Source organism: Platalea leucorodia (genome assembly GCF_965183815.1).
Source record: "Platalea leucorodia genome assembly, chromosome: 7".
Lineage (NCBI taxonomy): Eukaryota > Metazoa > Chordata > Aves > Pelecaniformes > Threskiornithidae > Platalea > Platalea leucorodia.
The window spans coordinates 17,572,661-17,585,107 of NC_138829.1; the positions used below are offsets into that span (position 1 = coordinate 17,572,661).

At 34.4% G+C, this 12,447-nt stretch overlaps 1 protein-coding gene across 8 annotated transcripts in view; it reads right to left on the minus strand.

Moving 5' to 3' along the window:
• PPP4R4 (protein phosphatase 4 regulatory subunit 4) overlaps window positions 1-12,447 on the minus strand; it is a 104,285-nt gene that overhangs the window by 48,098 nt on the left and 43,740 nt on the right. For all 8 annotated transcript variants that reach the window (XR_014228699.1, XR_014228700.1, XR_014228701.1 and 5 more), the window contains 6 exons: window positions 9,935-10,057; window positions 7,098-7,267; window positions 5,933-6,052; window positions 3,979-4,056; window positions 2,419-2,502; window positions 927-1,109 (listed from right to left, as the gene is read on the minus strand). Coding sequence is in view for 4 of the 8 variants with exons in the window: in XM_082316800.1 (XP_082172926.1) it covers window positions 927-1,109; window positions 2,419-2,502; window positions 3,979-4,056; window positions 5,933-6,052; window positions 7,098-7,267; window positions 9,935-10,057 (758 nt within the window). In the remaining 4 variants the exon portion in view is untranslated. The remainder of the gene's footprint in view (window positions 1-926; window positions 1,110-2,418; window positions 2,503-3,978; window positions 4,057-5,932; window positions 6,053-7,097; window positions 7,268-9,934; window positions 10,058-12,447) is intronic.

A 12,447-nucleotide genomic window follows, 5' to 3' on the forward strand; every position in this document is an offset into this window, starting at 1 on the left:
TGGAATGAATGGAATGAAATTTGAGGGAAGTTCAGATTGGACATTAGGAAAAGGTTCTTCACTGAGAGGGTGGTTGGTCACTGGAACAGGCTCCCCAGGGAAGTGGTCATGGCACCGAGCCTGCCAGAGTTCAAGGAGCTCCTGGACGACGTTCTTAGTCAAACGGTTTAGTGTTAGGTAGTCCTGCGAGGAGCAAGGAGTTGGACTCGATGACCCTTATGGGTCCCTTCCAACTTCAGATATTCCATGAGTCTATGATTCTGTGAAATTTTGAAATAACTGGCATAACATAAGGGATAATAATGAAGTCTGGCCAATTTATGAGACGCCTACTTTTTTATCCCTTCTGCCTAACCTGTTTATTCAACTATTTCATAAATGCCTTAAAGTATACCGTGTTTGGAAGGTACCTTCTATATTGCGGGTGTTAGGAAAGAAAACTTACAACATCTTCTCTTACAAAAAGCAGTTTTACTCTTTAATTAATTCAATAAAATTTCAGACCAGTAGCTCTAAATAATCATTCATTTTCAGAATTAAGTGTTCTTTCATAAAGAATAGAACAAAATGCAATGTAACCTATGGAATCAGGAAAAAGAAGGCATATCTCAGAGGAAAAAGTTTTGATTTACCTAGAAACAAACTGATAATAAGCACAAGGAAAGGAAAGGAAAGAAGTCTTGGGTGGGAGGAAAAACATGACAATCTGCCAATCTAAATTTTGCTCCTCAAACCGGGGGGCAGTTCTCAGAGCAATTTCTCAGTCTTACGTAAAAAACCACAGCCTGATATACAATTCAATGAGAAACAGTATTTTAAGATTAATATAATATATTAAAGTGCTACACATAGCAAGTATCTAGTGCTAATTGTTCTAAATACAGTAAACAAATGAAAAACAACAGGAAAGAGACAGACAGGCTCACATTTGTCAAAATGATTGTCAACATTCTGTGAAGAAAACGGTAATAAATCTGATCACTTGATATGATATGAGGGAGACATGCATATTTTTGTAGTAACTTCTCGTGAGTTCTCCACTTTAAAGAAGTTGCTGCTCTCTGTTCTGCTGTTGTTAATGCAGGAATCAAGTCAGGAATAGACAATAACTAGAAATAAAAATATAAACATTAAAGTAATTTTACATCTTCTAGCTGTATGTCATGTTACTATGCTTAAAAAGCACATCGTAACAATGTAAGAAGGGAAGAGATTTTAAGGGGTCAATTAATTCCTCTTCTCAGACAGGATCGGCTACACTGTGACCATTTCCAGTAAATATTAGTCTAACTTGTTCTTAAAAAAAATTTAATGATTGGGATTAAACAAGCTCCCCTAAGCAGTAAATTCCACTTAACTAGTCAAAAAGCTATTCCAATACCTAACTATACACACTTCCATTTCCAACCCCTCCTCCTGACAAAGAAAAACTAATCACCGTTGTCTTTGTAATACACTTTTACAGTTATGAAGATCATTACAACAACCCTCCCCAGTCTTCTCTTTCTCAAACCAAATAAATCCCATTTTCCTCCTAGCCTGCTAAACTTTGCAGTTATTCTTCTCAGCTCCCTAATTAATTTTAGTAGGAATTATACACCTTTTCTCAATAGGAGACAAAGACTTTATAGTAGCCAAGCTAACTTCTCTTTAGCACTAAGCAAAGTGAAAGACTGCCACACTTGACATGGCACTTGTTATATGTTATATACATTTACAGCTGTAAACATCTTACAAATTCACATTTTAAATTACACTCTCAACTTTTGTCCATACAAGAAAATAAATTTATTCAGTTCTTATATTGTTGGAATATTTCAACTTCTCTATACATTTAGGAAGTATGCTCAAAACAGCATCTTGAAACAGGAGATAATCTTTTATCTTCCATTTTACAGGTGAGGAGTCACTGAATAAACCATCACCCAGAGCCACATACAATTAAATTAGCAAAGTTGGGAGCTGAATATAGATCTCCTAAATCCTAATTCAGTGCCTTTACCTCAGGAAACAGGCATCCTCCTAGCAGAAATTGTGTCTGAAAATGGCAACCACGGGCAGTTGCCACATCAATATTAAAAAAAAAAAAAAAAAAGTATTAACTATCACTCCTTTAGCATGAAACCAAGTTTTGTTTTAACTTAATGATTGTATTTCAAAATTCGATCTATTTCAGCAAATCTGTCGTTAATTAGAAAAAGAACATGGATAAAGTGTTCCTTTTTATATTAAGTCTTATCTTTCAAAACCTTTTATTTTAAAGTTTATAAAGTCAACAAACAATCAAAAACCACAGAAATTTTATATATCTCCAAAGCAGAAACTAATCATGAAAGCCTCTTCATACAATATATGTCTAAACAACTTTGCTACTACCTTCATTTAGAAAGCAAATGAAAAAAACATAAGAATACCCACCTTGCTTTCTGATCCACTGTTTTCTCCTCCATTAGTCATTAGTTCAAGGATTTCAGGAAGGTGACCTACCAGGGCATCTAACACCTATTTAAAGAAAGGCTGCATGAATGAGGTCTGTAAATTAACTTGACTCAATTTTTATCTCTCACCAACATAGCCCTGCTGACATCTCTTATGTTACTGTTCTCTCATATCCATCTTAAAAAAAGAATTAGGTGCAATGTATTTGCATTGATGAGGACTGGGATTATAAAACTTATGTTTCAGTGTAGTAAGTAATATAAGTATTATAGGTTTCAGTTTAGGAAAACAAGCTATAGTTTTGATTTATATGAATACCACAGTCAATGCTTTCTAAACTATTCACAGCATACAATATTTTAAAATGAACATTCATTCTTAAGAAAGATCTGTATTTCATAGACAGTTAAGTAAGAGCCTCGACAAACACAAAGAAACATTTTTTTATATATGTCAGCTCAATCTTAAAAGCAATTTTTCCTGCCTTAAGAAAAACTGCAGTTGATAAATTAAAACAGAATATATAGCCTATATTAACAGAATAACCTTACTTTCAAATGTCGTAATACTTGAAAATAGACTAGAAAAGTACATAATTAAATATTTTTTGGCACCAATTCTGACTAAGGTGGTACATAAGATAAAGGATTAAGTATTTTTTATTATTTAAATAACCGTATAGGGATCAAACCAAGGAATTTTTCAAAATGACCAGCTGCTTCTGAGTCTCAACTTTCAGATGTTCACCTTGAGAAATCTTTTAAGATGCCTCAGAATTTCATAAACTATAAGTAGATGATCTATGAACACTTTTAATTTCCCTGAAAATGGCTAAGAAAGGGTACCAAAATAAAAAGGAGCATCTGAAAGCAAAACTCATTTTTCCATGCCATATCCAAAGACCCTACACAGAAAACAAAAAAGATCAACTATTGGAATAACTAGTATCAGAGGAAACTGTGATTTTGACTCAAATATAAATATTTGTCTTTTTCAATTCAAAAAAGTCTCACTATATTGTCTGTAATATAGCTAAGTGATTCATGTTTTACGCAGGTTGAAACCAAGGTACACTAAAAACTGTCTCATAACACTCACAGATCCTGCATCAGATCTTGGCTTGAAACTCTTTCTATAAATCTTGATCTTTAAACCATACACAACTTCTTAATCTCCTCTTCAATTGGAGGAATGAAAATAAAACAAAGGAAAACCCTTGAACACTATCAATGATTATTTTAAGACAGTATCAAAACCAAATCTTTCCACAGAATTTGTAAGGTAATAATATAGCAATTTAGAATGAATATTCTTAAAAGCTAATAAATTCAGTGTGGGTTTACTAAATTCAAACACCTTCCTATTTTCCTCCTTCTTATTCACAGAAGGCTGGCATCTTTATGAAGCGTCTGAAACAGAAGTAAAAGCTGTTGATCATTTCAAACAGTTACTGTACTGTCTTACGGCAGAGTTATTAAACATCAAGATAATCTGCCTTAATGTAGCAAGTAAAAGAAAGTTCCAATGAAAGTATATTACCTCCAGTGACTCATCCTGTAATAGTGTAACCAGTTCTTTATGTATTGTATACACACCAGAATTTAAAAGCTTAGCAACCTAAAAAAATGACAGTAAGATAGCAAGGTGAGACATTCTGTAGTTCCATTGCACTACAACAACTATACTACATGTGCTTACTTTACAGCAAGCATGAAGAAGGGAGGCAGAAAAATTGTTTAATGTCAGCCTTCTAAAGTTGTGTACTTTCCCATTGATCACATTAAAAATATGCTTATATAAAAAATATGAGTCAAGAAACAGGCCTATTACCTAACCATGAAACATGCTTTTAGAATTAATTCTATTTCACATTTACCGAAAATTTTTAAGACTGCACTGAAAGGCTAGAAAAATTTCTTCTGGAATATTCAAATGTTGTACTTCATGCTCCTTAGGAGAGTTAACAGTCAGTCAGCTATATAATTTACAAAAGATAAAATATAAAAATTGGCTTAGTCTGTTCTGGATTTTAAAGTTTTCCCAAGCTTCCATCTGAAGTTTTCACTCCTTACTTCTTTCAGGATTTTTTACTGTGATTCGTAAGTCACATATAAATTTCTAAAAACCACCAAAAGGCCATGTCCACACTGTTAAAAAGGTTTTATAGCAAATATGAGAAAAAACTGAGGCATGAGATTTTTGCCATGTGGAGTATTTAGATGATGCTTTTTAGTGGTTTTCTTTGTTTATATAAGCAAAGTGAAAATAAGACCTTACTTCTAATCAAGATGAAGCTTTAGAGAAATGGCTACAGAGAGTTTATTTAGAAAAAATAAAATAATCCACCTAGCAGTGAATGCCATAAATTACTCATTTCTGGCTGTCACATGGTTGCAAATTATGGTTTTAAAAATAAATCAACCAGCACTAAATGTATATTCAGACGACAGTATAACTTTACAGGTTTTTTTAAATGAGATAAAGTACTTTTCTTATATTCAGGGAGTACCTTAAAAGTGTTACACATCTGACATGAAACATTATGTAGAATTATATGCTAATTTTATAATTTCAACAATTACCTTGGATTATCATTCCTTAAGACAAGGCATCAACCGGTAAAGAGAACTGGAAATCCATCCATCTTCCTTAAGATGATGGAAATAAAGCCACCTTGGCTTCATTTACGCCTCTACTAGTCATTTAAATATTTTCAGCAAGCTGCTTAACTTACCAATTTCCGCAGCAACAAAATGGGATAAAAAGCTAGCTCGAGGACTGAAACACAAGGATTCTCAGTAAAACACTATGAAAACCTTGAAAATCTCCCTATATGGGTTACAACCATCAGGAGAGAAAGTATATTCATTTCTGGAATTCACCCCATATAGTTAATAATATCTATGCAGCTGTACATTTTTGAACTTTTATGAAAATAATACAGTGGAACTTATGCAAACTGAATAGAATAATAAGAGCACATATGCTTTTCATCTGCATAAATTTCCAAGTAGTTCCATATTAAATTTGAACATTTAACTTAGATTTGATACATATAAACATTCTCCACAGAACCAGCGTAGTAGCAAACTGTACAGTTCTGAAGGTTTTCAGGACCAAAAGTGGCAAGTTCCTTTCTCCTGTTTGTCTTGTTATTTTCTAATAGCATTCAAAACCTTAAAATATTCTAATTAGTACAATTGCTTATGTTTCTGGTACTAGACCAGTTTAAGTTTCTTCCAGCTTTTGGTCCTTAAGAGCTCACCTAGCAATAGCGTCTTGTAGCCAAATGTCACACAACTTAAATACTAATGTGTGTATATGGGCTGTATTTACTTATTACAAGGGTCTGAACACCTTTGACAAACTAGATTTCAACAAGTTTTCTCAAGTCTTTTTCTTTTGGTTGAACAGTCACAAATGTAAGCTTAAAGAAGAAAACAACATAAAACAAAAACATATAAGTACTAACAAAGTACCTTTGTAGACTTACTTCATAGAAGCTTATGGCCATAGTATATCTGACGGGAACTTCAGGGTCATGACAAAGGCAGAAGAATATAGAATATAGTTCTAAATGGAAGTTCTTTGGATCCACAAAAACAATCATGGCCTGTGGAAAGATAGTCTTTTATTAACTGTATAGCTAAAGAACCACATTATCAGAAATTATCAGATGAAAACAGCCAGCAAGACTTGGGAGATAACAGGTTGTGATTTTAAAGAGGAAGTGTGGCATTTTTGATGGCTGTGTCAAAACACAGACATCAGACAAGTTCTAGAGTTGAGAACTAAACTGGATTTATATATCTTTCAGACATGTTGCAGGCTTGTTTCCTGAAGACATAGATTAAAAACACAAGGTATAAAACCTTAGTTTTATAAATATTGCTAATGCTTCAGTATGCTAGTGGAAGATACAACTGGAGAATTCAAAAACAAAGTACATTTTAGCAAGCAGCAAAGCAAGCATCTGAATTTCAACAGAATTGTGTGTGTACATACCTCATTTTTGCTCAAATAAACCAACAGATGTCTACCTATATACATGGTGCTTGTCTTTAAAAAGCAGAATAAAAAATGTCTACTGGCTCTTGGTATAAACATATTTTCTTTAAATATAAATGCAGAATGTCAAAATACAAAGTAGATTTACAGAAACATGAGTGGTAAGTTTGAAGACCTCACATAAACTTGAAAAGACTTTTTGTGTTCAGGCAGGAACATGACTAAAACATGAATCTAACCATTCAGATTCCATCTTCAACTCCCTGTAAGGCCACAACACAGCAAATGCGAAAACCTAGCTTTGAGTGGTTTGAAATTGAGGACTGTTTCACAGCCATTTTCTCAATGCCTTTGTGCTAAGGGTTTAGAGAAAATTTGTAGGAAAGAATGAGACCAGTGACCTCTTGGAACAGCATTCTTTCAGTCAAAACCTGCCGATAATTTTCTGAGGCTCTGCAAAGAGGAATCTTTCCTGGTAATTCTTTTGGATAACCTCTACTTTAAGCCATTAACTTGAACTTTCCAGAAGAGAGCTAAAATCTAGTATCAATGTACAATTTGGCAATAACTTTTCTATCATTCATGCAGTCCTATTTAGTGAACTATATGCATGACACGAACTATTTAACCTTAATTTAAAAGTTACTTACTGGAAAATTGTAAGCACAGTTCTTCCTTACTGAGATATACTTCTTTTCCTGTTCCAGAGTTTGAAGTTGTAGTTGATTATCATTGTGTCCATTTTCCTGCTGTAAACCCAGCGTGGAAAGCTTCTTATAAAATTCCAAAAACCGTAAGTGCTGTTCAGGAGTAAAAATGCCTGGGAGGGGCACGGGGGGAAAAAGTTTACTTTTCTCATTACAAATGCAATTAATAACATCCAAACACCAAATCTCATTTACAAATCTATCAAATACGCCTATTTTTATCTCACTCCCCTCCCATTATTGTGAGTCTACTGGAGTATCATCAGTATACTTTATACAGAAACACTGATTACAGAAAAATGACAGCTAACTAAAATACAGTGAATCCTAATTTCTGTTTACATAATTCTTGAAGTACTCAGGATTTTAGCTGCAGGATTGTGAATATATTTGTTTGTTCCACTGATACTGGTTTCTTCTTGATTGAATTTTTAGATCTTTATGGAGCTCAGTCACATGAAGAATGCATGTCTGCAGCAAGTTGAAAAACTAGGCTATGCTGCTACAGATAATAAAGAGATGTAAGAACAAAATTAGAAAACTCAGAACAAACTGGAAGGCAACTAGCAAGATGACTTCAAAAATTACATTTGTAATATGAGAACGATAAGGAAAGGCTCAGTTTTTTACTCAAGAGACAGAGGAAAGCTATCAGTGATTGGTACCAAGAAGGCTGAAATGCTTGATGTTTTTATTTTCTTTATCAAACTCTACTAGTATCATCAGGCTCAGTACAATTAATAACAGTGACAAAGATTCAAGCTTTAAGTAGAGAAGAAACAGGTCAGTGAATATTTAAACATGAGAGGTTTTCAAAATGTGCAGGGTCAGATGTGCTTCAGTATTCAGAAGTATTTAAAGAACTAGCTGCTGAAATCTTAAACAAGTGAGATATCAGAATGGAAAAGGGCTGAGGTGGTATAGATACTTAGTAGCTGGAGAGGGGAAGGACAAGCCATATAACTACAGATCAGGCAGATTACTTCCAAGGTTTTTAACACATTGGAACAAAAACAAAACAAAACAAATCTACCTGTAAATACCAAAAAGGAAACAAGAAAATGAGTAGCAGCCAACATGGCAAAAGCAAAATTTGTCAAACTGATTCCATTTCCTGCTAGTACTGGATAACAGGACCTGTTACCCAGTACTAGACATCCTGACTGAATACAAAAGAGGAAGTAAAGGTCATGTTTTTCATAAGCAAAATAAGGGATCAGGAAAGAGGGAGGAAAAACTTACCAAGCTGCAAAACTGCTTGGTAAAGCAGTTAAGAGAAAGTTCCCCATGGTCACTGACAATATAGGCAACTGTATAAAGAAAGGTCTATCCTAGTCCTGGTACTATTCAGTATTTTCATTGGTTTTTTGGATGTTGGATTAGAGAATACGCTTATTAAATATTCTGATAACATAAACCTAGGAGGGAGACTGTTAGTTCTTCAGAAAATAGAGTTTAAAATGATCTTCAGAAACTGGACATATGGTCTTAAAACTTTAGACTATTATTCCACTGGGACAGAGGTAAGGTACCATGCTTAGCCAGGTATGCATTGCCTGCACAAGGCCAGGAAAGAGAAAGACTAACTAGGTGACAGTTTTATCAAAAATAAAAAAAAAAACCAACAACAAAAATCCAAAACAAACAAAAAAATCCCCAAACCACAAACAAAACCAGACTTCTGAACTACTTCTGTTTATAGATTGCACTTGAACAAATAATGTCAAACTATTGCACACTGTTGCGAAAAAAAGGCAATTTTTCACACTGAAAAATGTAAAGAGCAATACAGCTTCCAAGACACATGACGTAACCCTTTCTCTTTGTTCAGCTCTCCTAGGGCGTAACACTTCAAGAAAAAAGTGAACTTGCCAGACAGAGTTCGGAGGTGAAGAGATATCAGCAATTAAAGTCAGTCACCCTAGAGAAAAGACGACTAAAAAACAGGATGGACGATCCCAGCTCTACATTTCTGTAAATAACAGTTTGATACTGTGGAACAGCTCTTTTGAGTTATTTGTAGTGAAGCAACAGTCACTCTGATAGTCTCTAACATGATCATAAAGGATCATTTTAAAGATCTGTAAGAAAGATGAAAGGATTTAAGAGTCTAAGGGGAAATTCTCTATAATGTAAAACCACGATTCTGTGCTGCCCCTCCACAGCCAAGCTCTGTGTAGAGGGTATACGATGGGCAGAATGATCAAGGAAAGATCTGCTGTGCTCAGGTGCTAAGGTACAGAAAACCACAAAAATTATGGGTTCAGATTTTGCCTCAGCTGCAGCTGGGAATCCACATGCTATTAGGTCTCTCTTCTCCCCTGAAGTTCATTATGGGCCACACTCTGTACGGTGCCTCAAAAAGGATATCAGGCACATTAGTGAACATACACAGTTAACATCATACTGTGTTTTCAAAGGTTTCTGTTTTCAAAAATTCAGTCACCCAACTTACAAACTCCAGAATATCCAAGAGGAATCAAAATAAATCAGTCAAACCAATAAACACAAACCACCATTTTTCCATTTCTGTCCCTGTCTAAACAAAAACTCTGTCCCTGTTTAAACATAAAAAACCCAATAAACAGATAGACACCCAAAGAAGAAAGTCACAAAATCCAATATTTATGCAATAGATGATTGCAGATTTTTACTTCCATATTTGCTTGTCTAATTATCATTTCATTTGATACATTCAAATCTGGCTATTTTCCAAGGGCCTCAAATTCTCCAATCTTCCCTCATTTTTAAGATTTTTTTAAAAAAACATTAAATCATACCATATAATCCATTACACAGTTTCCCTAAATGGAAAGATAAAGAAACTAGGATAGATTCATCTGCTTTGAAGGACTTTTCACAGAATGATTTCACTAAGGGGAGCACAGTTTGACTCCTATCATCTGAAAAACAAAAGAAATTTTTAAAATTAGCCATTTATCAACACCTAAAAAAAGAGCACAGATAGTGGATTTCCATAATAAGTTATGAAAAATATCATTTAACATGCTCAGGAGTATTTTTGGCAGGCACTCACTGGAGGTAGCAAACAAGAGGTATAGAGAATGGTGAACATACTGTCATAATACAGGTCCTAAATTTTAATACCTTACCTGTTTTGTCTGTTTGTTTGTTTTTAGGGAAAAGGCATCCCCCAGTAAAGGAAGAGACGGAGAATAAATGAACAGTCATTAACTTCTCCATTCACCAAGAATACAGAGAGAGAAAGAATACTGCAGTACTCCCACAATAAGATTTCCTACAATAGTAGGAAAGACCAAACATGACCATGACAGTAAAAAGAAAAATCTGGATATACTGGAAGTGTATTTTTTCAACCTATTGAGAAGAAGGGGTTGAAAATCTTTTAGTAAACAATAAATTCACAGAGAAATAAAATAATCAAGGGCAGAGGAAAGAAATGAAATCATTTAGAAATTTAAGTCAAATCCAAGCACTCTGCCTCCTTATAAAAAAAGGAGTAAATGTTCAAAGAAATTTGTGTTTTGATTTGTTTTAAATAAAACCATTGTATTGCAAAATATTCAAGTTTTAAAGGGATTAGGATTTTTTAATGGTAGATCAACACCAAAATTCAGCAAATAATTATGGCTGAACAAAATATTTAGGTTGATCTGAAGAAGTATTTTGATATTGTGGGAAAGAAAGCCTAGGATATAATTTTGGGTCATCTACCTTCAAAACGTTCATTTTCTAGCTCAGCCACAAAACCAAAAACTACACAAACCAAATTTCTAGAAACACATTCCTTACAAACCTGTAAATAATCCCCAATTGCTTTCTCTAAGCTTTTTTCAACAGTTAAAAGCAGTAGTTACAGCAATTGGGGGGTGGGGTGGAAGGAGTGAAGACTGGGAGGTGCAAAGAGAAGCACAAACTCGATAGCATCAATGCAAAGTCTCAATAATTTGAAAATTAACCTACTATCATACTTACTGATACAAGCACTAACTGCTAAAAAGTCCATTTATGGTATTCTCCCCAAAACTACCTTATTTCTTTATGTACTCCTCCATATGGCTTATATGCAATCATGTATTTTCATAATTCATCATCAAGATCCTGTAGAGTAAATATTTGCTCCTCACTTATGTATCAGGAAGGAGTAGTATAGTCAGTAAGATGGGAGTGGGAAATGTGGTGCAAAATACAGAGTTGCTAATGAAGATAAACAACTCAGGAGTTTGGAAAAAGACAATATAAAGACCAAAGTGGCAAATAATGAGCAGTGATCAACAATAAATATTTTTTCATATACACTACAGCAATGATCCATCATGTACTTTGCTGCCTTGTACATTTCCAGTTCTAAAAAAAAAAAAAAAAAACAAAAAACCAACCAAACAAACAACAGCAGAGAGCACAACTGATACAGAGCCAGAAAAGCTGGCTGTTTTTGTCTTCTACATCCCCCTGAACAAATAGAGACAGAGCAGTTGACTGGAGCAGAAGGCACAGCGGTTACCCAGAATGTTCCCCTATACTGGAGCAGTCACAGTAGCTCTCCTTAAAGTTTGCCCCAATCAAGGTTGAACTGAACTTGTGATGAGAACCCGAGAGCCATGTATGTAGGTAACCCACCACCACTATGCCAAAGAACTGGATACAGCAGCGAATTTCTCCTTCCTCACTTGAAGACACAGACACTCACCCCTACACCTGGAGAAGCATGATATATGCATGCTGATCAGAGGAAAGATATAGAGCACTGAGAAAGACACAAGCATTTACATTTTATGTCTTAAATACAGAAAAGCTTAAATACAGAAAAGCAAAAAATAACAAATTTTTTTAAAATACAGAAAAGCAAAAAATACATGCACTTTCTCATTGCAAAGAAGAAAGCTTTCAGTGCCATATAGCCACAAGTTTAAAGGCATTTAAATAGTAATTGCTGATGCTTAGTACCTTTAAAACCAATCAGTTGTGCACACTGCAGTTTATGGAACATGAAGAAATATTTCGTGTTCCAAAATTTACAAGTGTATTTATTTGACATATAACACTGGATGTTAAAACCTGCAAGTTTTACTGTTATATGCCATTGCCCCAGTCTGGGCTGTTCAGCTCAGAAGACAGGCTGCAGTCTGTACTTAGGACTAGCTTTATTTCAGTTAAGAGGCAAAAAGTAGTTAACAGCAAAAAAGCACAAGCAATGGCATCTGTTGAGCTAACATTTTGTATTCTGTGTATTGATACCATTAAGTAAATACTAACAACCCAATATTCCTATCTTTTATACAGTAATTTTACTCATTCCATTTAGCCACAT